This window comes from Arachis duranensis, chromosome 1 (genome assembly GCF_000817695.3).
Source record: "Arachis duranensis cultivar V14167 chromosome 1, aradu.V14167.gnm2.J7QH, whole genome shotgun sequence".
Taxonomy (NCBI): Eukaryota; Viridiplantae; Streptophyta; class Magnoliopsida; order Fabales; family Fabaceae; genus Arachis; species Arachis duranensis.
This window is the reverse complement of record NC_029772.3, coordinates 103,123,382-103,148,038: the sequence shown is the minus strand read 5'-3', so window position 1 is coordinate 103,148,038 and position 24,657 is coordinate 103,123,382. Positions and strand designations below refer to the sequence as shown.

General features: G+C 36.3%; 2 protein-coding genes across 4 annotated transcripts; both read left to right on the top strand.

The window, feature by feature from the left end:
- Positions 1–2,137: 2,137 nt before the first annotated feature.
- On the top strand, positions 2,138–3,984 carry LOC107468828 (pentatricopeptide repeat-containing protein PNM1, mitochondrial). The gene has a single exon (XM_016088206.3). It carries the CDS (start codon positions 2,198–2,200, stop codon positions 3,797–3,799), a length of 1,602 nt encoding a protein of 533 aa, XP_015943692.1. The 5' UTR covers positions 2,138–2,197; the 3' UTR covers positions 3,800–3,984.
- Positions 3,985–5,717: 1,733 nt separating this feature from the next.
- Positions 5,718–9,304, top strand: LOC107468837 (protein COBRA). 3 transcript variants are annotated; one of them, XM_052257671.1, is made up of 6 exons: positions 5,718–5,988; positions 6,626–6,702; positions 6,843–7,299; positions 7,861–8,017; positions 8,108–8,385; positions 8,818–9,304. In XM_052257671.1, exons 1-6 carry the CDS (start codon positions 5,895–5,897, stop codon positions 9,129–9,131), a joined length of 1,377 nt encoding a protein of 458 aa, XP_052113631.1. In that variant the 5' UTR covers positions 5,718–5,894; the 3' UTR covers positions 9,132–9,304. The 3 variants fall into 3 exon arrangements, with proteins under 3 accessions (XP_052113631.1, XP_052113628.1, XP_015943699.1); XM_052257668.1 differs by having other exon boundaries at positions 5,722–5,988; positions 6,623–6,702; XM_016088213.3 differs by having other exon boundaries at positions 5,729–5,988; positions 6,623–6,702; positions 8,839–9,304.
- Positions 9,305–24,657: the final 15,353 nt, after the last annotated feature.

Below are 24,657 nucleotides of genomic sequence, written 5' to 3'. Positions count from 1 at the left end.
TATTTTGTTAAGTGAATTTTATTATGTCAAATAATAGTTGAAGTCTTGAAAATTTGGATATTTTCACACACTAAATTACAAGAAAGTATCAAGATAATGTAATATTAACGACCTTGTTTTTACCCAGTATAATCGTAGCAAAAAAATGTATAGTTTTCATCGGGTCTACGATCGGATTTGGATCTAACAAATAGACCCATTATATATTTTGAATCGAATTTAAATCACATCAAACCGAATTTCACCTGACCATTCATACCCCTAAAAGATACTAGTCTTTCTGTTTTTAGGATCTTAGCCAATTGGGATTAAGTTCCTTAAATTTCTTGTAATAATAGATAAATGTCGGTAGGTTAATTAGAATCACAAATAAAAGCTGTTGCTTCTCATATGAAAGAGTTTAAGAGTTTTCTACCATGTTTAATAGAATAATGACCAATGTAGAATAATATCACTAACAGTTACTTGATCTTTTACCTATTTATTATTTATTTATTTTCTATCTTTTTTATTCTTTTTGTCACTATCTTGATTTAATTTCAGGCTCAATTCATGGTGGACCAGTTGGTTGATCTGCAAATCTATTCAATAAAGCATGGCCATGGACATCTTCTATACGACAGAAATATTCACACACAAACAGGTTGAAATAGTGGCAGAGAGAAAAGCTTTAATACTTTCACCCCTAGAAGGCAGCAGACGATAGTGCCAAAATTTTCAAACCAGATCTGACGAATTTCCACAAACTTCTGCCTTCGCAACCATGTCAGCATAACTCCGATTACATTGACGTAGAAGATGAAAATAGTGAAGAATAAGATCTCAAACTTTCTCCGTACTGAATGAGACACAACAAGAATTCATCACGATAATGAGGCAACTAACTCTCTCTAGGTTGAGGTCTTTCAGTTTCACGGGCAATACACACAAATGGACTAATTAACATGCTTGGGTCTTTCCGTTTTCTTATATTGCATAAGTTTTCGGCCTAACTAAAACGTATGCTTTAACAAGAAGCCTGTTTACATAACTTCCTCCAAAAACTCAATTGACAAAAAGCCCCCAAAAAATGCCTAATTAACCTTCACCTTAATTAATTAACATACAAAAAAATGTGACCGGTTCAGCGAGACAGCTGCTGTAAAAACTGCACTCACCACATAGATTGTCTTTTTTATGGGATACTTCTCCATCCAACATTCTTCTAACATAAATCTACATATGTAGATGTCTTTTCTTCATCTACACGGAAGATTTTGTCTTTGTCTTTTTGTACAAGTTAAATTAACATAAAAACTAAACGTATTCTATGCTATCATATCCATTGTCATTTTTATTTTTAGTTGAATTTTACAAAAGTTGCAAGCTTGTTAGGTTTTTATTTTCTCTTCGGTTTTGGGTCAAAGAGTGAAAACAAGAAAGATAAATTCTCTAGATCTTTTTATCCTCAATTTTTGTTTTGTTTTTCAGAGTACTTTTTCAGTCTGACAGAACTGATTCGTTGCATATCTGAGCTTCATTTAAGAATTTGTTGTTAACCAATAGGTTGCTGCATGCACAAGACAAAATTTAAACCTCCCACTTGTTTAAGCGGACGGATAAACTAACTACTTGGCCAATTTAACTTAATTTTTTTTATCCTCAATTAGTTTTTGTTTATGCGCCATTATTTTGATAAAAAATCTTTTTTCATTAAAAAAAATCTTTTTTTTTATTTTTTAGTGTGTTTGACAAATTCTATTAGTAAAATTAAAAGTACTAAAAAAATAAAAAATATCTTTTTTGAGAAGTTGTAATTATATCCTTTTTTAAAAGATATTTTTCTTAAAAATTCTTTTTTCATGTAATAAATAAATAAAAAAGTACTTTTATATCGTTATACTCAAACATAATTAATAGATAAAAAGATTTTTTTATGAGATATTCAAACATAAAATTATTTTTATTTTTCTATAAAATCTTTTAAAAAAATAACTAAATCTTTTATTAGAAACTCATCCAAATAAGTTGTTACGTTATTGCTTAATCGAGTTTAGGCCATTGGGCTCACTGTCAGTCCACCAATGACAGTAAAACATAATTGGGCTGAGCCCAATCCAACAAGCCCGTTTCCGGTGCAGGTTTCTTCTCCATCAACATCATCTTCTTCATCTCACACCCAGGACTGAACTAAGCAGCTTCCAAAACCCTAAGAAAAATGCCGCCATTACAGTCTCTGCAACTTAGGAGGCTCTTCCTTCGATCCTTCCGCTCTTCTTCACTATCATTCCTTTCATCTTCTTCACTGAAATCCCTTCCTCATTTCCTTCCACAACAACCCTCTTCCAATCCAAACCCACCCGGAAACCCCTTCGATCGACCCTCATTCTTCGCAGCCAGAAACGTCTCCTCAAATGCGACCCAAACACAACCCGAATACCCGGATCCGATAGCTCAATCCCTCTCGTCGGAGCTCACCAAGGACCCGGACTCGGACCCTCTGTCCTTCTCGCAGCGCCTCCAGCTCAGCTTCTCTCACATCACGCCAACTGGAAATCTCGTCCTCCAAATCCTAAACATCTCCCCCGAAGCCTCACGCGCCACCGTGCTAGGGTTCCATCGATGGCTCATCTCAAACCCTAAATTCGACCACACCGACGAAACTGTCTCCTACTTCGTCGACTTTCTCGGTCGCAAGAAGGATTTTAAGGCCACGCACGACGTTCTCTCTGCCGCCGTCGAAGGCGGCACCCTTTTGGGGCCTAAAACCCTAACTTCCGCGATCGATCGGCTCGTTCGCGCGGGCAGGGCCACCCATGCGATCCAATTCTTCGACCGGATGGAAAAGGACTACGGATTAAAGCGCGACCGCGAGTCCCTAAACGTTGTCGTTTCGAAGCTGTGCCAAAATGGTTTCGCGAGCTACGCAGAGAAGATGGTGAAGAATCTGGCTAAGGAGTTCTTCCCCGACGAAAGCACCTGTGATATGCTGATTCGAGGTTGGTGCGTGAAGGGGAAGCTCGATGAAGCTGAGAGGCTCGCCGGAGAGATGTACAGAGGAGGGTTCGAGCTTGGCGTGGATGCCTTCAACGCAATGCTGGACTGCGCATGCAAGCTGTGCCGCGAGAAAGATCCCTTTCGCTTTCACTCGGAAGCAGAGAGGATTTTGGTGGAGATGGAGTCCCGTGGTGTTCCAAGGAATGTGGAAACATTCAATTTGTTGATCAGTAGCCTTTGTAAGATGAGGAAAACAGAGGAGGCTGTTCAATTGTTCAATAACATGGGGTCGTACTGGTGTTCCCCGAACGAGACGACGTTTCTTGTGCTGATCCGGAGTCTGTACCAGGCTGCAAGGTTGCAAGAGGGTGATGAGATGATTGATAGGATGAAATCTTCGGGGTTTGGTGCTGCGCTCGATAAGAAGGCATACTATGGGTTCTTGAAGATTTTGTGTGGGATTGAAAGGGTTGATCATGCTTTGAGTGTGTTTGGGATGATGAAGGCTGATGGGTGTGAACCAGGGGTTAAGACTTATGACTTGTTGATGGGGAAATTGGGTTCCATGAACCGTGTGGATAAGGCGAATACTCTGTTCAACGAGGCCAAGAAGAGGGGTGTGACTGTGGTGGCAAAGGAGTATGTTGTTGATCCATGGTATGCGAAGAAGGCGAAGGCATTGAAGGACCAGAGGAATAAGAAGAAGAATAAGGAGAAGAAGAGAGAGACTTTGCCGGAGAAAATGGCTAGAAAGAGGAGAAAGCTGAAACAGATAAGGTTGAGTTTTGTGAAGAAGCCTAAACGAAGGATGGGTAGAGCTTAAAAACATCTCTTTGCTTTTTGGTCCTTTTGTATTCTTAGTGCAACATTTTGGGTTCTCCAAATATTTTGGAATAGATTTTTCCAATTGTAACCATTGTTTTTCATTGTCTCATGGTTAGTTTTTATACTCTGTTAACATGTTATGAAAATAAAATCTTGTTTCTGAATTGGTTACTTTCTTGAAAATTTTGCTTTTGTTTGTGCCTTGTTTTGATGGATGAGCATGTTCTTCAATTTAGGACTAAGTGGGTGCTAGACTACTAGTGCCCTGTTCTAGATTCAGGCTTTACTCTTAATATTGCTATAGATTCAAGTTCCTTTTGCAATTTTTCGTATTTAAACTTGAGGAGTGCTAGGAGCCAGCATTTTTGTTAAATTCTGGCCAGCACTTAACCATCAAAGAAAAATTGAAGATTCTCCACCATTAGATGCAATTTTACACCATTAAAAACATCATTAATGGCTAATTGATGGCTAAAAACCTCAAAATCTGCTGGCCCTAGACTTTCTCTTTAAACTTTAGACCAATAACCACAATGATGATTAATCATTGTTAAATTTATATGGGAGCCAAATTTGTGTTTTCTTTATCCACATAATTGTTCTTTTTGCGCTGGGTATATCATTATTTTTGCTTGCCAGGGAGAGAAAGTCAGTAATTAAAGTAGTAATTCATATATATGATATGACTTAATTCTGCAGCAAAGTTAGTTTCAAGTCTCAACTCTCAAGTGGTAGATACTTAAAATGAAGGCAGAAATAATAATGTAAATTTGTGATTGATACAAGTGGTGTCACAAGTCCATATATCAGGATCACTTGTTAATTAAGGACTGACTTTATCCATATTTAAAATATAAAACTTGGTCCTCCTCAGCTCATAATCTTAAGCTTCAAGTTTTAAATCTATAATGAAAAAGATTAACTTTTGCAATAATTTTCTTCTCAAGAAGTTCTACGCTATACGCGGTGATAATAATGTGGTGTACAAAGAAAAAATTGGGGCTTCACTCATTGAGAGAAAGGCGCTGCTTTTTCAGTTTTTTTAAATTATGGGCAAGATACCAATTTTGGCCCTGACATATTATATTTATTTAATTTAAATATAAAAAATCCCTCATAGTCATCGTAAATATATAAAAGTTGCTTAATATATAAAATTAACAGAAATGTTGTGTGTTAGTATTTAGTAGCGTTACGACTTACGACAAAACGTGGGTTACAACAAAGAACAAACATGCTCTTAGAAGTGACTAAGATATGGGTGACATTCGAACCTATCTATCGTGTTGATTGAGGTACACGCGCAATTTAGTGTCTCTTCCTCCATATCACATGATCCTTCTCTGTCTCATTATGTTTTATTCGTCCAATGTTATCTCCCAATCAGAAGACAGGAAAAAAAATGCTAACAACAAACTTACAAAAATTTTGAAACATATGCCCAAGCAAATTAATGTTCTAAATAATGAGTTAATTTCACCATCTAAAATGACCTTTCCATGGGAAACTTTTCTGACCTTTTTTTCCCTTCAAAAAAAGTGAGAAAATCTGATAATATGACTGATAAGGGTATTATTGATATTTGACATCTGAAAAGGATTAACTTTTTAAATATTAAATAATATTTGGTGTAATATGTGATTATAATACAGTTGTGTGTTTTACTGTAATATTGGAGTAGAAATTGCGCTCTGCTATTTGTAGACAATAGCAAAACAACAACAAAAAATATCAAAAAAGAAGAAAATATAGGAATAATTTAGAAGTATGGTGATAGCAATTTGTAAGGGAGATAACAAAATTTGAGACTTATTGCAGCTGAAGCTCAAATTTTTTAAATCTCCCTCATAAATGATTCCAATATCATAATAAAATCCACAACTATGTCATAATCACAGCCAATATTTTAAAAAAGAAATCGTCTGAAAAGCCTGTTTTTTATATAAATATTAGAACTTAGAAGAGTGCAATAATGGAATGCAGTGCGTTCCATCACCTTTGTTGAACTCCAACATCAAAAAGCTCAAAGTACAGATTTTTTTAAGCTTCTTCAGATCTTGAGAGCAAGAAAAGAAAAGTGTTTGAACCAAGAAATGAAGCCTCTTTGGTTACCTACCGGTACCAGTGGATCTGTTGTAGCAACCTTACTCCTGTTACTGTTCTCTTGCACCACATTCACTTCCACAGGTACTGCTTTCAATCCTCTTACTTCACCTTTGAAATGCTGGTGTTCTCACACTTCAGTGTTACTGTTTTTACTTCCATTTTCCACCTTTTCACAAACCCAATGCACTAGTTGAGCTTACCACCTTTTAAATGAAGAGGGAAAAACGAAGGGATTAAGGGCATGGATGGACACAAATATTTAGTAAAATTATTTGCTTCAATCATTCTGTGACTATAAGTCTGTTGTGTTAGGAATTAAGGTAGTAAGAGTGACGCGGAAGCGAAAATGTAACGAAGAAAACGACACAAGTGGGTTGTTTGTCACTTTAATATCTTATTAGAGATTTTGGTTTAGGTGAAGTTATCACCTATTTTGTATTTTCTTATTTGTTTGTTGTCTTTGTCCGTCGACATAGGCGTTAAGCCTATTAGTTTGGTATCTCATTAGAGATTTTGGTTTAAGTGGAGTTATCACCTATTTTGTATTTTCTTCATATTTCATAGTAACATATTTGTTTGTTGCCTTTGTCCGTGGACGTGGGCGTTAAGCCGAACCATATAAACTCTTTTGTGTCATTTTGTTCTTTATGTTTTAGCTTCCACATTGCTCTTACTACCTTAATTCCTAACATGTTGTTGCTTTTTTAATGTGTAGAAGCTTATGATGCACTTGATCCAACTGCCAATATAACAATCAAATGGGATGTCATAACCTGGACTGGAGATGGCTATATTGTAAGTCATCACTTGTTTCTTAATCAGAAATCGCTACAGTTCTATCTGCTGGCATGATGAATCTACAATTTTGCACATGCCATGTTTGATGAAAGACCTAAAAGGTGATGCTGATTGGTTAAAAACTAATGTTAATACAGGCTGTTGTTACAATGTACAACTTTCAACAATATCGCCATATCCAGGCGCCGGGATGGACCTTAGGGTGGACATGGGCGAAAAGGGAAGTAATTTGGAACATGCTTGGAGGCCAAACCACAGAACAAGGGGATTGTTCAAGGTTCAAAGGGAGCATCCCACATTGCTGCAAGAAAGATCCAACTGTAGTGGATTTACTGCCAGGAGCACCTTACAATCAGCAGGTAGCAAATTGCTGCAAAGGCGGCGTCTTGAATGCGTGGGCTCAGGACCCTGAAACTGCAGTTGCTTCGTTCCAACTCATTGTCGGTTCGGCTGGAACAACTAACAAAACTGTTAGAGTGCCAAAAAATTTCACCTTGAGAGTGCCCGGTCCAGGTTATACTTGTGGCCCTGCAAAGATTGTGAGGCCAACAAAATTTAGCACCAATGACAAGAGGAGAACCACTCAAGCCATGAGTAAGTTACTTAAAAAATATGCATTGACTTGGGAATTCTGCATAGGGCCACATACTCCTTTTATTCCAAATTATCTGTCACTGCAGTTTTTTGGATACAATTTGTGTCTACATTGGTTGATCCAAGAGTGTATCAGAAAATGACAGTGAAAGATAAAAGAGAACGAAAGGAGTACATGTTTTGTTCTAAACTAAGTTGACAATACCAACATCTAGATATAAGACTTGTACATGTTAGATTATACTTAGTTATGTGTCTTAGAAAATTGAAGAAAGTTTTCTATTTTGACAAGTTATATAAGACATGATACATGACAGAGCACAATGGCGTCGTTTGATTCATGTAGCCGACCCCACTTAGTGGGACAAGGCTTTGTTGTTGTTGTTGTTGTTTGTTTCTATTTTGACAATTTGTGCAATCATTCTAGTTCTATCTTTTCCAAACCGCTTTTGTCAATGTGATACAACTTGCAGCAATTGCTTCTCTTTTTCTTTCTAGCATTGTTTTATGAATATCAGATCGGTTTATTCTATTTAGCTTAACCTACTTCTTGTGTTGCAGTGACTTGGAATGTTACCTGCACATATTCTCAATTCCTGGCTCAAAAGACTCCAACTTGCTGTGTTTCTCTCTCATCATTCTATAATAATACAATAGTCAATTGCCCAACTTGTACCTGTGGCTGTCAAAACAAAACAGAACCTGGAAGCTGTGTAGAGTAAGTTCTTACTTACCTTTATTGGTTTAAAAGAAATGAAAATCTTTAGACTACTTCTTCTGATGTATCCTTTACAATTTGTTTTCGCAGTCCAAAGTCTCCGCATTTAGCTTCAGTCGTTTCACCACCAAGCAGAGCTTTGAATCCACCTCTAGTTCAGTGTACAAGCCATATGTGTCCGATTCGAGTGCACTGGCACGTCAAGCTCCAATACAAAGAGTACTGGAGGATCAAGATCACAGTCACAAATTTCAATTACAGAATGAACTATTCACAATGGAACCTTGTTGTTCAGCATCCCAATTTTGACAATGTGACACAGGTTTTCAGCTTTAACTACAAGCCACTGACACCTTATGAGGGCTTAAGTAAGTTTTTCTATCTTACATGATCATAGTCCTAATCTCCTAGATGGTTTCTCGAACTTGTATCGGGTTCTTTCTTGGTGCTTGTCCTGTACTTGTTAGGGTATATTCAGACGATGTTCGAATGTCAAACTAAATAAATATAAAATCAATACGAGATATACTTAGGTATTATATTAATATATAATATCCTAAAGATATTCTAACAATAATAAAGAATCCTTACCTAAATACCAATACTTAGAAAACATAAATTCTTGTGGCTAAACTATTTAAGTTTCTTCTGAATGAAACAAACTAATACTTCTAACTTGTCCTGTAATTGTATTTGTACTTAGTATTGATACCATATGTGTACCTATGCAACATAGTTCCTACATGATCTTATGAAGAAAATGTATATATATACCAATTATTATATGATAATTATTTTAGGATTATGTATGGGTTTTGCAGATGATACAGGTATGCTGTGGGGTGTGAAGTTCTACAATGATTTGTTGGTTTCAGCTGGAGCAGTTGGGAATGTGCAATCAGAACTGTTATTTAGGAAAGACAAATCAAGCTTCACATTTGATAAAGGATGGGCATTCCCAAGAAGGATCTATTTCAATGGAGACAACTGTGTCATGCCACCTCCAGATGCATATCCTTGGCTACCAAATGCAAGTTCAACACTAGTTCTCTCTTTGCTAAGTTCTCTCACTCGGATTCTGGCTTCTTTTCTTGTCTTATCATTTACATGTTAATGGTGATGGTGAGATAGGTGCATAGCCATAGTGATTGCCACAAGAATTTTGTGCAGTTATTTTTACTTGGGGGGTAGAGTTTTGTGCTAGCTGCACCTATGTTTGCTTATTTATTATTATAGCTTCTGCGCTGCTTATTATTATTATTATTTTTGAAGAATGCTTATTATTTATGTTAACATGTATCTATGTATGCTAATCAGTAAACCTATTTACCTCAAACGGGTTCTGCTACGGGGATGGGGCTTGATATCTTTGTTTTCGGATACTTGGGCCATAGAAACTGATATATGGTATCTAGTTTATGTGGAAACTTATAAGTATCTTTTCACAAAGTTGATAGTTGAAAAATCTTTAAATGGTAATTTAGTTAAATATGTCAAAATATTTAATTATTTTCAATTATTTAGACAATTACATGTGAGTATTCATCTTAATTTATATCTAGCCGTTTGTTATTTTTTGGAGTTAGGATCCGTTTCAATATCAAAAATAGCAAATTTGTTACCTAACCATATGAAAGTAGACAAAAAGATTAGATGGTCTAATAATGTTTAGGCTATTAAATCGTCTTAATAACAAAATATTTTTAAAAAATTTTTAAATAATTTTTTAAAATATTATTTATTAATTAACCCTTCAAATATTATTTTATTTTAAAATCTACTCTTTATTTTATTATTCATCATTATATTTTTATCAACATCATGAACAATTAAAAATAATATAAAACGTCCATTGTTAATCTTAATCCTAATACAATCATGAGTCAAAATAATAATACGATCATTTATATTTAATGATAGAATCTCTTAATAAGAAGAATTAAGTCTCACTTTAGTCTCTGTGAGACTGGTGAATTGTACTAATTTAGTCCCTAATTTTTTAATTGTTACAATTTGGTCCCCTATAATCAAATTAATGTAGTCTCTTGTGTACTTCTCGTCGCCGAAACTCAACGTCGTTAGTGGCGTGACTCAAGCCTTGCCACGATAGACATATTAAAACGATGTCGTACGTGTTTTGACGCTAAAGAAGGCGTTAAACTATGTCGTTTGAGAGTTTGAACAATCTTGTCATAACCAAGTTCCTTGTCATAACCTTCAAACGACGTCGTTTAATGTCTTCTTGAGCATCAAAACACGTATGACGTCGTTTTAATATGTTCGGTGTAGCAAGACTTGAGTTACGTCACTAACGACGTTGAATTCTGGTTACAGAAAATACACGAATAACTACATTGATGGACTCACTTTTTTTAATTTGGGAGACCAGATTATAGCAATTAGAAAGTCAAAGACTAAATCAGTACAACTCGCTAATCTCAAGAATCAAAGTGGGGCTTAACTACATATTTTCCTTTTCATAATGCGGTACAAAATTATCAAAGTCTTTTCTACTAGCTTTGGTTGTTCCTATTACCACAAACTCTTTGCTGTGTCAAACAAAATAAAAATATTAGATGTGCGATCATTAATCAACAATGATGATAGTATTAACTCAATTTATGAAGGATCTAGAATGGCTGAAAATGCATATGCATAGGTCTTTATCTAGTGTTTTAAAAGACACATGGTTGGGAGTTGGCATAAATTTACACTTCATTGACTACAAGTTTATAAAATAATAATTAGCATTATTCATAATAAGTTAGAGGGTCAAACTAGGTGCTTAAAAGATTCTTAAGTACATATAATTCAACCCACTATAAAAAAAATGCTAAATACTGTCGAATTTAGTGTTGGACGTTAACCGCGAGTTTTCTGTTGGATTTTCTAATAAATTCGTCACCTGAAATTATCACCATCGGAACATTGTTTTCGACGGTAACGTCGACGGTAATATTTGGTAGAAAGAAAATAAGTTTCGGCGCGATACTATCGTGGATTTACCGGAGGTTAGATCCGACGGTAACGTTATATAGTAAAACGTTGCGTTTTGGGCACGCGAATAACGTTACCGTAGGATTATTCTAACGGTAAATTTTGGGCAAAATTCAAAACGCGAAGCCCTTTCCCCTCACTTTATGAATCCATTCTCTCTCTTCTCTTTCTCTCTCCTCATTTGCTCACAGCACCTCCGTAGGCAGCCGTCAATGTGGTCACTGCCAGAGCTTGCCGTAGACGTCGTCACCGAGGAAGAAGCACCCGTTATCCCTGCCGCTACACGTGCTCGGCAAATCTGCTGCTGCTGCTATTGTCCCCGTCTCATCTTCCGTCGCGATTGAGGTTCATGTTGCCGTTGCCACCACCTCTGTCACCACGATATCAAGGAGAGACTGTAGCCGCTATCATCAAATTGGTTTGTTGTTATGGTTATTATAGTTTTTATACTATTTTATTAGTTTAACGTTTTGTTAGGGTTAGTTGTTAAATCAATGGTTAAATTTGCTTAATGAAGTATGTTATTAGGAGGAGTTGTGTTAATGTTAGGTATGTGAAAATTAAATTTGTCAAGCCTCTTGTTAGTTTGGTTGAATTAAGAATTAGGTTTTAATTAATTAGAAGAAAGAGTTTTATATATTTTTTAAATTACTTATTGAATTAGTTTTACCTTGTGAATTTTATAAGTAATCTTTTTGTTAGGACAGTGCAATTGCCTCTGAGCTCAAAAGGAGTTTCCTTCTTTTGTTGTCTGTGCAATAACATTCCATGTTGGTTTTTTATGTCTGAATATGATGAATTGTTTAAATTTTATGTTGGACTTATTTTTCCTCGGATAGAATTTTAGGACGGAAGTGGGAGAAGGTCACGTAGTGGCACCTTCTCGAAATCATTGTTTGTTAGAAAATTGTAGAGTTATAAGGGGGTTGCGCACTAAAACGATTAGGATTTGATGTTTTACTGACTGCCTGTATTTTAATGATTTATGCATATAGCTGTTTCCTATGTAAAAACTATTGTTTTTATTTGATGGATGTTGCTTAATTAAGGAGAATTCTATGAATTATCGTTTAAATTGTTCACTATGTGTTTGGCATGTCATAAGTTGACAATTGTATTCAACGAGAGATTCTAATTATAGGGGATACTCTGCCAAATTTTCTAAAAACTTAAATAATTTCTGTTGTTCATTGAATTATAGGATGTGTGTTTCGATATGATTCTGAGTCATCGTTTATGGATGTATGAGAGGGATAACAATGGTCGGGGGGTTTAAAACCTAAATTCTTTGAAAGGGTTGACACGTATGTCGCGCATATTTTCAGCATGGAACCATTTATGTCTAAAGGAGTTTCTAGGTGTCTGTGTCAAAAGTGTCGACTGATTAAGTGGTTAAGACTGGTGGACATAACGCTTCACCTCTACCGAAACAGGTTCAAGGATGGAGCGCTGGTGTTACTGGTGAAGAAAAAAGACGGGAGTATGCGGCTCTATGTAGATTATAGGCAACTGAAAAAGGTCACAATAAAGAATAAGTACCCACTGTCGAGGATTGCCGATCTCATGGATCAGTTACAAGGAGCCGAGATTTTCTCCAAGATTGATTTGCGATCCGGTTATCACCAGATAAGGGTGAGAGATGAGGACATTCCTAAGACCGCTTTCAGGACTTGTTATGGTCATTACGAGTACACTGTAATATCTTTTGGGTTGACAAACGCTCCTGCAGTGTTTATGGATTATATGAACAGAATTTTCCGTTTGTTTCTGGATAAATTCGTTGTTGTCTTCATTGATGATATACTGATTTACTTCAAGACTGAAGAAGAGCATGCAGAACACTTGAGGACTGTGTTGCAGATACTAAAGGAAAGAAAAATCTATCTGAAACTGTCTAAATATGAATTCTGGAAAGACGAGGTGAAGTTTCTTGGCCATGTGGTGAGTAAACAGGGGATAGCAGTAGATCCTTCTAAGGTGGAAGCAATGATGGAGTGGGGGCGACCGACCTCAATAACTGAGATAAGGAGCTTTCTGGGCTTAGCTGGCTACTATCGGAGATTCATCAAAGGTTTCTCGCAAATAGCTTTGCCATTGACAAAGTTAACCCGTAAGGACGCGCCATTTGTTTGAACTTCTGAGTGTGAGGAGAGCTTTCAAGCGTGGAAGAAAAAGTTGACTACCGCGCATGTGTTGGTGTTACCCGAGCCGAATGAACCATTCGAAGTGTATTATGATGCCTCACTAAAGGGTCTGGGGTGCATGTTGATGCAGCACCAGAATGTGGTGGCGTATGCCTCACAACAATTGAGACCTCATGAAGTTAATGACCCAATGCATGACCAAGAACTTGCTACAGTTGTGTTTGCACTAAAGATGTGGAGGCATTATCTCTATGAGGTTAAGTTCCGAGTTTTCTCTGATCACAAGAGCTTAAAATACCTATTTGATCATAAAGAGCTTAATATGCAGCAGAGGAGGTGGATGGAGTTATTGAAAGACTACGACTTTGAGTTGAATTACCATCGGGGAAAAGCGAATGTTGTGGCAGATGCATTAAGTCGGAAGCCATTGTATACTGCTCAGATGATGCTTCGAGAAGAGGAGTTGCTCAAGGCATTTGAGAGTCTGAAGATTGGTATTCAAGAAGTGGCTGGAACTCTATGTTTGAGTCGGTTACAAATCTCAAGTGATTTTAAATCCGAACTCCTAAAGGCTCATCAAAACGACGACATGTTACCGAAGGTGTTGCCAGCTATTGAGCAAGGGAAGCAGTGGAGAGTGTCATGGGATCAGGATGGGCTGTGGAGATTCAAGGGTAGGATCATTGTGCCGGATGTTGGGACCTTACGGCAAGATATCTTGAAGGAAGCACACAAAAGCGGATTCTCTACTCACCCTGGGAGTACTAAGATGTACAACGATCTAAAGGCTATATTCTGGTGGCCTGGTATGCAAAATGATGTGGCGGAATATGTCTCAAAGTGCTTAACTTTTTAAAAGGTGAAGATTGAACACCAGAGACCTTCCGGGACGTTGCAACCCTTGGAGGTTCCGCAATGGAAGTGGGAGAGCATTGCAATGGATTTTGTGTCGGGGTTGTCGAGGACTAGGACCGGTTTTGATGCTGTCTCGGCTCACTTTCTACCCATTTGGATGAACTATACTCTTGAGGAGTTAGCATGCCTGTATATAAAGGAGATTGTGAGACTTCATGGTGTGCCTACTACTATAATTTTCGACAGAGATTCCCGTTTCACTTCAAGGTTCTGAGGTGCATTTCAGAAAGCTTTCGAAACCCGATTAAGCTTGAGTATGACTTATCATCCTCAAACTGATGGTCAATCTGAGAGGACAATTCAAACCCTAGAGGACATGTTGAGGGCTTGTGTTTTGGACCAGCCGGCGAGCTCGGATCAGTATATGCCGCTAGTAGAGTTTGCGTACAATAATAGCTACCATGTGAGCATTGGAATGGCTCCGTATAAGGCTATGTATAGGAGAAAGTTTCAATCTCCACTATGCTTATATGAAGCTGGGGAGAAAAGCTTGTTGGGGCCTAAGATGATAGCTGAAACTACTGAACAAGTTAAGAAAATCAGAGATAGGATGCTCACTGCTCAGAGCTGTCAGAAGAGTTACACCGATCAGAGGCGGAACCTTTAGAGTTTGAGGAAGGAGATCATGCTTTCCTTAAGGTTACTCCGACAACAGGAGTAGGTAGAGCAATTAAGATGAAGAAGCTGAATCCTCGATACATCGATCCATTTCAGATTCTTGAGAGGGTTGGACCGGTGGCGTATCGGATGGCTCTACTGCCTCATCTTTCGAACCTGCACGACGTATTTCACGTGTCGCAGCTTCGGAAGTATACTCCAAATACTAGCCATGTGTTAGAACCTGAATCGGTCCAGTTAAGGGAAGACTTGACTCTACTGGTGACTCCGATCAGAATTGATGACACGAGTATTAAACGGTTACGCAGGAAGGAGGTTCCATTAGTCAAAGTGACTTGGAGTCGAGCCAGTATTGTGGAACACACTTGGAAACTTGAGTCAGAGATGCGAGCGGACTACCCTCACCTATTCTCAAGTAACTAAATTCGAATTTTGTGGGCAAAATTTCCATTTAGGTGGGTAGAATGTAAAACCGGTTAATTAAGGACTAATTAACCCATAAATTAAGATATATTCTAGAAAATAAGAAATGAGGCTTTTATGGTTTAATTTGATAGAGAAAATTAAAACGAGAATTTTGACACTAATTTTAAAGAAATCGGCCTAAGATTGGGCCGAACAGGTCAAATCGGGATAACCGGACCCGTATTGGGCCCAAGACCCAGCCAAGCCTCACTAAACTAGAGAGCTCAGCACTCTCTCTCAAACACACACATGCTGAAACACAGCAATGGGAAAGGGGGAAAGATTGAAATCCTTCTTCCAAATTCACTTCCAACTTCCTTTGATCATAACTTTTGATCCGAAGCTCCGATTGACGCACCGTTTGCAGCCACGCGACCGTCACGTTGAGCTTTACAAAACCCACACAATTATTCTTGAGGTAAGCCATGATTTCAATTCGGTTTCTTCAGCCCTTAATTTCGGAAATTTGGTGGGTAAAGTGTTGAGACTTTTGAGTTTTGATGTTATAGAATCCAATTAACTTGAAGGAAAGGCTTATTCTTGCCTTCTTGAACCTTGGGTAAGGTAAGAGATCTCAAACCCTAGTGAAAATTCTGAATTAAAGCATTTGGGTATTGAGTTATTGTGTTTGGATGTGATAATTGTGGTTTAGGTAGTGTGTATGTGAATATTGAAGTTTGATTAAAATATTGGAAAGCTTGGAAATGAGCTTTTGTCCTTAGAAATCTGATCTTGGAGGTGTTAGAGCCTTGAAAAGTGAGAGAAAGTGGAATTGAAGGTGTTCCGGGTGGAACGAGAATCGGTCAAGGTATGGTTTCGGTTTTCTGTATCTAAAATATAATGTGGTTGTGAAAACGTAGGCTAGTGACCCTAGGATAGGATTTTGAAATGTTGATGTAGTTGTTGGATGATTTGGATTGAGTTGAATATATGAATAATGGTTGAGTGATTGTGAGTAGTACTAATTGTTGGTAAAGTATGTAATGTTGTAAGTGAGGTGGCTTGATATGCTTACTTGTTGGTAAAGTTGAGGCTCTTGTTGGTGAGCATGATTTGGCATGTGGTATGGACATGTATGTGTGTGTGTGTGTGTGTGTGTGTGTGTGTGTGTAGAAATTGAGATATGAAATATTGATTATGACTTCAATTTATTGAATTGAGATTTGGTTAAACGTGGGAGAATTGGTGGGTTGATAATTGAATGAGAATTTGAAAAGTGCTTGATGTTGAATGGTTGAGTTTTGGGTTTTGAATGAATTTGGGAGTGTATGTTTAGGGAATTGGAAGTTTATGAACTTTGGTAAAAAAAAATGAAATTTTGAAGAACTTCAACGGATCATATCTCAAGCTATTGTTTTTGGAATTTGATTCTTTTTATATCAAATGAAAGATAATTTCACAAGCTTTAAAATGGTTTAAATTTGGTGGAAATCTGAATTTTGTAGAAGGAGATATGATCGTTGAAAGTTTGAGGCATGAAATCTGAAATCTGTGAATTCAGCAGAATTTGTGATTTCTAGTTTGTGTGCGCACGCACACCCCGTGGATTTTTGAAGCTGTGCATGTTGTGCGCACGCACACGTGGGGATAGGGCTACTACTGGGAGTGCTAGCACGCTCTGTGCGCACACATAACCAACGAAGTCTTGCAAGCCATGCGTACGCACAGCCTTGTGCGTACGCACACATTGGGAAGTGCATTCTATTGATGGCATTCGCATGTCTTACGCATGCACTCAACAATGCAAATTTTGCTTTATGTGCATACGCACAACACTGTGCGCACGCACACTTTCTAAAAATACCTCTGGGCGTGCGCACGCACACCTCTGTGCGTACGCACACGACCCTGTTCTTTTATAAAGCCTTTGTTTTCAAGTCGTTCACTTTCCCAACAAGTTTGTAAACTTCTGAGATGCTATTTCACACTTATAAACCCCCATTTTCATCCTTTAAGTCTTAAATCAATATAAAAATGCCTAGTGATTGAGAAGAAGCTAGGGAAGGGGGTAACTTGTGGATGAAGAAAGTGGATATAATGAGAAGTTATGACTAATGATGGTGTTATGAGTTGTTGAGGAGGATGGTGGAGTGCTGTATATGATATGAGTCAAATGGCTCAGTATGATATGAGCTTAATGGCTGTGTGTAATGATGGTTTATGGCTAATGATGAATTATGAATTTTTAGCCGGATGGTTGAGATGAATGTTGATTTGTGGCTATGAATAAATGCATATATGTTGAGTTATTGATATTGTGATTGTTGCACTCCACCTATCTGAGATACGAGTTTCCCTGGGTGAAACCAGTGGCTAGCCACCACGTGCTCCAGGTGGAGACTCGATACTCTGCTGACCCTATGTCGTAAGTGTGGCCGGATACTGTGAAAGATCCGGATGAGCTCGCCCCCGTGAATATACACCAATGAGGGTGTTGGATGTGAACTATGTTTATGTTGTGGATAACTCGAGTTGGGGTTGCACGATATTAGGACAGTCCAATGGTTAGCTACCAAGACTTATCGGGTTGGCTTTATAACCGACAGATGAGACTCATCAGCCACTAGGACAGGCATACATCATATATGCATTATATGTGATTTGTTTGGAATGCCTAATTGATTGCATCATTACTTGCTAATAGTCTAAATGCCATAACTACTTCCTACTTGTGCATTTCCTTGTGTGATATAATTGTGTTTGCATATCAAATTATTGTTGGCGGTTGGGAGGTTTGAAGGATTTGGAAAGGGGATATTTAGTTAGACTGAAGATCCTTAATTAGTCACCTATTTTCATTTCTCATGGTTTAGTATATTTATATGATTTGGTTATGAATTGGGAGTTCTAGGATTGCCTTCGGTTTTTCCAGGACATTACATGTTAGATATTTGAGCACTGTTACCATGCTGAGAACCTCTGATTCTCACCCATGCAGATTTTGTGGTTTTCAGATGCAGGACGTGAGGCTCCTCGCTAAGGCATGCTAGAAATCTCTGTTTTGGCGAAGATCCTTAGCTCTCGGGACTTTATTTTGATTTTTATGTACTTGCTTAGATACTTATATTCTCTACTATTTATATATATACATTATTGACTCCTCTTAGAGGCTATTTTGGAGAAAACATGTTCTGTAACTTGTCTTTTAGGTTCTTTTGGATTTTTCTATATATATGTATGTATACTTCTATACTCGGACCGGTTATCTTCACAAACTGAGTCTTGAGTCTTGATATCTGTATTTTTGGCACTCTCTTGTATATCTTCTCGCGATAACTTATCATTTATCTGTTTCATTTACGTTATCAATCGGAGTGTTGTGCTTTTTGATTTAACGGTTTTGATTTACCCATTTTTCTTCAAAGGCTCCTAGTTACAAACATCTTTCACACTACTATACATACTAAATTTTACTTTCAGAGGTCGTAATACCTTGCCACCTCTGTTTTATGACTTAAGCATAAGACTCGGTGTGGTAGGATGTTACATGTTACATACAAAAGCAATTACAAAACCTACTCTTCTGAATAAAACTCTAACTAACAAGGTAAGGGAAAAATAAATTCTAACAACTCAACTCGTAAACATATTCCTCTGTACTTCCGTAACTTCGCAATAAGCTTTTGCACCTGTAGTTGAAAGGGGTGGAAGATTTTGGGGTGAGAACAAACCACGCGTTCTCAGTAGGGAATGGGATTGTCGAAAGAGTAATGAAATAAAATGCAAATAATTAACTTTACTCAATAAAACTATATTTTTATCAAACCTTTTGAAAATACTTTTTACTATTACTTTATATAATTAATTACCTTCTTTAAATTTCTGAACTTAAGACAAATCTCAATCACAACCTCAGTTCTTAGTCACCTCAATACACAAACTAATAGCACAGAAAAAAAATCAACACACAAACAAATAACAATAAGACAAACAGCACAATCACAAAGAGACAAGATAAGCAAACACAATCAAATGCAAATGTGCAAACACTGATGATGCATGTCTAGTCTTATCGCAGGTAATGAGCTCATTTGTCGGTTTCGTCCCGCACCCGACGCAATCTGACTCGCAAGTCAGATAAGGCATTCCAACGGCATAACCTCTGTAAGTTTCTACTTCTTGCAGGCGCTGATTCTCCAGCTGAAGCATGTGCCACTTTCTCCTGGAAGCCATTCCATACACACGGACATCCCCGCACAATCATTCACATATAAAGCCCACGGCTTAACATTCTCATATCGGCACCCTAACTAGTTACTTTTCGTCACCCTCTCGTGATCTTTTATTCATTTCATAATCATATGTGCTGTGTTCTCTTTCCTCTTTCTTTCTTTGTCTTAACAAACCGAACTCAAATAATAACTTGAAACAAAATCTATTCTCAAAAAGACTGAATGTAAAACCTTATACTTTCTTAATAAATCAAGCTAAAAATAAGACTTTTGTAATAAATCGAAATCAAATAGTTTTCAGTAATTAAAACGTTTTTTTTTTAAGTTAAGCCACTTTCTATTTTAATAAAATTCAAACCTTTCAAATCTTATGTTATTAAGTCAAACCAATAATTATTAATAAATCAAATCAATAATTTATCAAAATAAGCTTATAAATCAGATTTTAAAAATGAAATCACTTTTCGTATATTTTTATAAAAATTGGACAGCATCTCCCTTTAAAATTGGACTTCACCACCCTTTTCGGATCCCAACCAAACTATTCTCAACTTTTTTTCGATCGTTTCTAATAACTCAAACTAATCCAATATCATAAATCATTTTTAAATCTCAATTCAATACCAACAAATCAAACCAAAATCAATCTCACCAGTTAATCACTCACAACAATAAAATCAGTCATAATCACAACCATAATCCAAACTCAATTCATCAATTACTCATACAACAGGTTTTCAATAATCAACTCAGCATATTCAAATTAATAAATAATCACAGATTAATCACCATTCACAACCACAATTCAACCAATTTCATCACATTCAATTATATTCATAATCACTAACAATCTCAATTTTATCAATTTTTATCAGTTAATCAAACGAGACATTTATGAATTATTTGCAGTTACTCATTAAACTTCAATGGCATTCGTAAATTAAAACAGTTAATTTTAAAATAAATTCTCTACCTCCGTACAAAATCAAAGTCAATGAAAATTTTGGAAAAAATTTTTGATTAAACTGCTAAAAAAATGTCTGTGCTTCCTAAAATTTCAATTGGCTGAACTCAAGAGATAGAAAAATTATATTACCGTCAATTTCTATCAATCAAAAGTGATACTAAAATATAGAAAAAAAAAGATACAAATATTTTTACTAAATTAAATTTTTTATTGAAGTTATGAATCACAAGAAATCAAATTTTTTATTGAAGTTATGGATCACAAGAAATCGAAACCAAGAGTTCGGTGGGGTTACGGTTTCCTTTCTTGCAAGCTTCGGCCTTTCCTTTCCTTATTTCTTTTCTTATGAGTTCACTGATGAAAGGAACAAATATAGAATAAAGATATTTTGATGATTGAATGAAATGGATTATGTGTCTTGTTTATATATTAATATATGCATGTATGCCACGTTTGGCCTTACTTCCATAAGGTTAAGTAATATATCATAGTAATATAATAATGATAATGTTACGATACGGATGTTAATATCCATTTACTCAATATGATTTATTCTCTTTTTGAAATTTTATTAGGAAGCACAAATATTAAAAGATATGTAGTGCATGCTTTCTTAATATTTATAAAGTAAAACTTTTTACTAGTATAAATAAGGGAATAAGGCTGAGGTTTTTACACACAATCAAGTAATAAGAAATCAATTCTCTTTTTATGTTGTAATCAAATACTCTTCTCTTTATATTACTATTACAATTTTTTCTCTTCTTTTATTTTATAAGTATTTTAAATACTCTTTTCTATTACTCTTTACATATAATATTAATAACAATATTAATCATCTTTATTATATTGAGATAGTAATTATAGTACTAGAGTCTTCTATTTATACTTCTTTATTTGATATTTATTTTACAACACGTTATACTCTCATCAAATTTTTAGGAAGACTTAGGTAACAAATTTTCATTATGTTGAAGCTCTCTCATCTTGAATTCAATGCTCTTGATATATCTGGAAACAATTATTTATCATGGATATTAGATGCTAAAATCCATCTTGATTCAATGGATCTTGGAGATATCATTAAGGCTGAAAATAATGCATTCCAAAAGGATAAAGCCAAAGCCATGATTTTTCTTCGTCATCATCTTGACGAAGGATTGAAAAATAAATATCTCACATTAAAAGATCCTGCAGATCTTTGGAAAGACCTTAAAGAAAGGTATAATCATCAGAAAACGGTGATACTTCCTCAAGCTCGATATGAATGGACGCACTTGCGTTTACAAGATTTAAATCCATAAATGAATATAATTCTGCAATGTTTCGAATCACCTCACGAATGAAATTATGTGGGGAAAAGATAACTGATCATGATATGTTGGAGAAAAATTTTTCAACCTTCCATGCCTCGAATGTGCTCCTGCAGCAGCAGTATCGAGAAAAAGGGTTTAAAAATATTCTGAGTTAATTTCTTGCCTTCTTGTTGCTGAACGCAACAATGAGTTGCTCTTGAAAAATCATGAAGCGTGCCCAGCTGGCGCCGTCCCATTTTCTGAAGCAAATACGGCAAATTACCCCAGAATAGGTAAATGGCACGGTTTTAATAACAAGAAAAATTATGGAAGGAAAAAGAATTATATTCAAAAGAGAGGATCTCACCAGAAGTGGGATAAAGAAAGAAATATCGGGCAGAATAAATCAACAGAGGATAAGTGTTTCCGTTGTGGTGGAAAAGGCCATTGGTCACGTACCTGTTGTACCCCAAGGCACCTAGTCGATCTTTACCAGGCATCTTTGAAAAAGGATGACAAGGGAAAAGAGTCGAATTTTGTTTCAAATGCTGCTGAAAATTCCACCACTCATTATGATGTATCTGGTTTCTTTGAGGATCCTGAAGAAAATATTGGTCATTTGATCAATGATGGAATAGTTTAATGTGTGAGATTGTTAAGCATTCATGTAAATAAATAATGTAAAGAACTTATTGTTATGTTTTATTTTCTATGTATTTAAGTTTCAAATATGATGTATATAAATAATGAAATATTAATGTTTATGAATTTTGAAATTATTAAATGTGTCATGTTTTAAAATGAAATTTTAGTATATGACATTATTTTATATGCAGTATTTCTTAGAAAAATAATTTCGATCAAGTATTCAATTTAACTGTGCATAGTACTCATTTTATTATTATTTGTCTTTGAAGAGAATGGCAAGGATATGTAATGAAGATGTATGCCTTGCGGATAGTGCAAGTTCGCACACTATTCTCAAAAGTGATATATATTTTACCCATCTTGTGCCAAAAGAAGAATGTGTTAATATTATTATTGGCTCAGGCAATGTGATTGAAGACTCCGGAAGAGCTATAATTTTGTTTCCCGGAGGAACAAAATTTATAATAAATAATGCACTGTTGTCTACCAATTCTCAAAGAAACTTGTTGAGCTTTAAAGATATTCACCGAAATGGATATCATATTGAGACTATGAATGAGGGAAATCATGAGTATTTATGCATCACAACTCATGATTCAAATAAGAAAGTTATATTAGAAAAATTACCCTCACTTTCATCTGGGTTGTATTATATCAAGATTAGTACAATTGAATCACATGCCACTGTAAACTAGAAGTTTACTAGTCCAAATGAATTCATAACTTGGCATGATAGATTGGGTCATCTGGGAACAACCATGATGAGGAGAATTATTGAAAACTCTCATGGACATTCACTAAAGAACCAGAAGATTTTTAAAACTAGTGAATTTTGTTGTGCTGCATGTTCTCAGGGAAAGTTAATTTTAAGGCCATCACCAGTAAAGATTGGATTTGAGTCCCCTGAATTTCTAGAAAGGATTCAAGGTAATATGTGGACCTATTCATCCACCATGTGGATCTTTTAGATATTTTATGGTCCTAATAGACGCATCTTCGAGATGGTCAGATGTGTGCTTATTGTCCTCTCGCAACCTGGCGTTTGCGAGATTATTGGCTCAAATTATTCGATTAAAAGCACAATTTTCAGAAAATCCAATCAAAGCAATTCGTCTTGATAATGCTGGTGAATTTACTTCCCAAGCTTTTGATGCTTATTTTATGGCTAATGGAATAAGTGTTGAACATCCAGTAGCTTATGTTTACATACAAAATGGGTTAGCAGAATCGCTTATTAAACGCCTCCAATTAATTGCTAGACCCTTGCTTTTGAGAACAAATCTCCCAACCTCGGTTTGGGGGCATGCTATTTTACATGCCGCAGCACTTATTCGTTTGAGGCCAACGAGTTACCATCACTTCTCTCCTATGCAATTAGCTTTTGGCCAGCAGCCAAATGTTTCCCATCTAAGAATATTTGGGTGTGCGATATATGTTCCCATTGCACCACCTAATCGCACCAAAATGGGACCCCAAAGAAAGTTGGGGATATATGTTGGATATGATTCTCCCTCTATAGTAAGGTATCTTGAGATACAAACTGGGGATGTATTTAAAGCCCGATTTGCGGATTATCATTTTGATGAATCAAAATTTCCAATATTAGGGAGAGAGAATAAGCTTCCTGAAAAGGAGTTTAACTGGAATGCATCATCGTTGATGCATTTAGATCCTCGATCAGGGCAATGTGAACTAGAAGTTCAAAAGATTATACATTTGCAAAGAATAGCAAATGAATTGCCTGATGCATTTTCCGATACAAAGAGGATAACCAAATCTTATATACCAGTGGAAAATGCCCCAATTCAAATTGATGTCCCAGTTGGACAAATTTCCACCGAAGCAAATACACGCCAGAAGTGTGGCAGGCCTGTCGGTTCCAAAGACAAAAATTCTCGAAAAAAAAAGAGGTAAATACGATTCCTGTTGAAAAAGATATAGTAAAGACACCTGCAGTTGTCCAAAATTCTGATATAGTGTTAACGCCAGAAGACGTTCAGGTACCTGAAAATTGTGAAAATGACGAGACCTCGATAAATTATGTCTTTACAGGAGTAAAATGGGACCGAAATAAGACAATTGTCAATGAAATATTTGCATATAATGTGGCACTAAATATCATGCATGAAAATAAGGATCTTGAGCCAAGATCAGTCGAAGAATGTCGACAAAGGAATGATTGGCCAAAGAAGCCATGAAGGCTGAATTAGACTCACTTGCAAAACGTGAAGTCTTTGGACCTGTAGTCCGTACACCTGAAGATGTAAAACCTGTTGGATACCGATGGGTATTTGTGAGAAAATGAAATGAGAAAAATGAAGTTGTGCGCTATAAAGCCCGACTTGTGGCATAAGATTTTTCACAAAGGCCCGGTATAGATTATGAAGAAACGTATTCCCCTGTAGTGGATGTGATAACA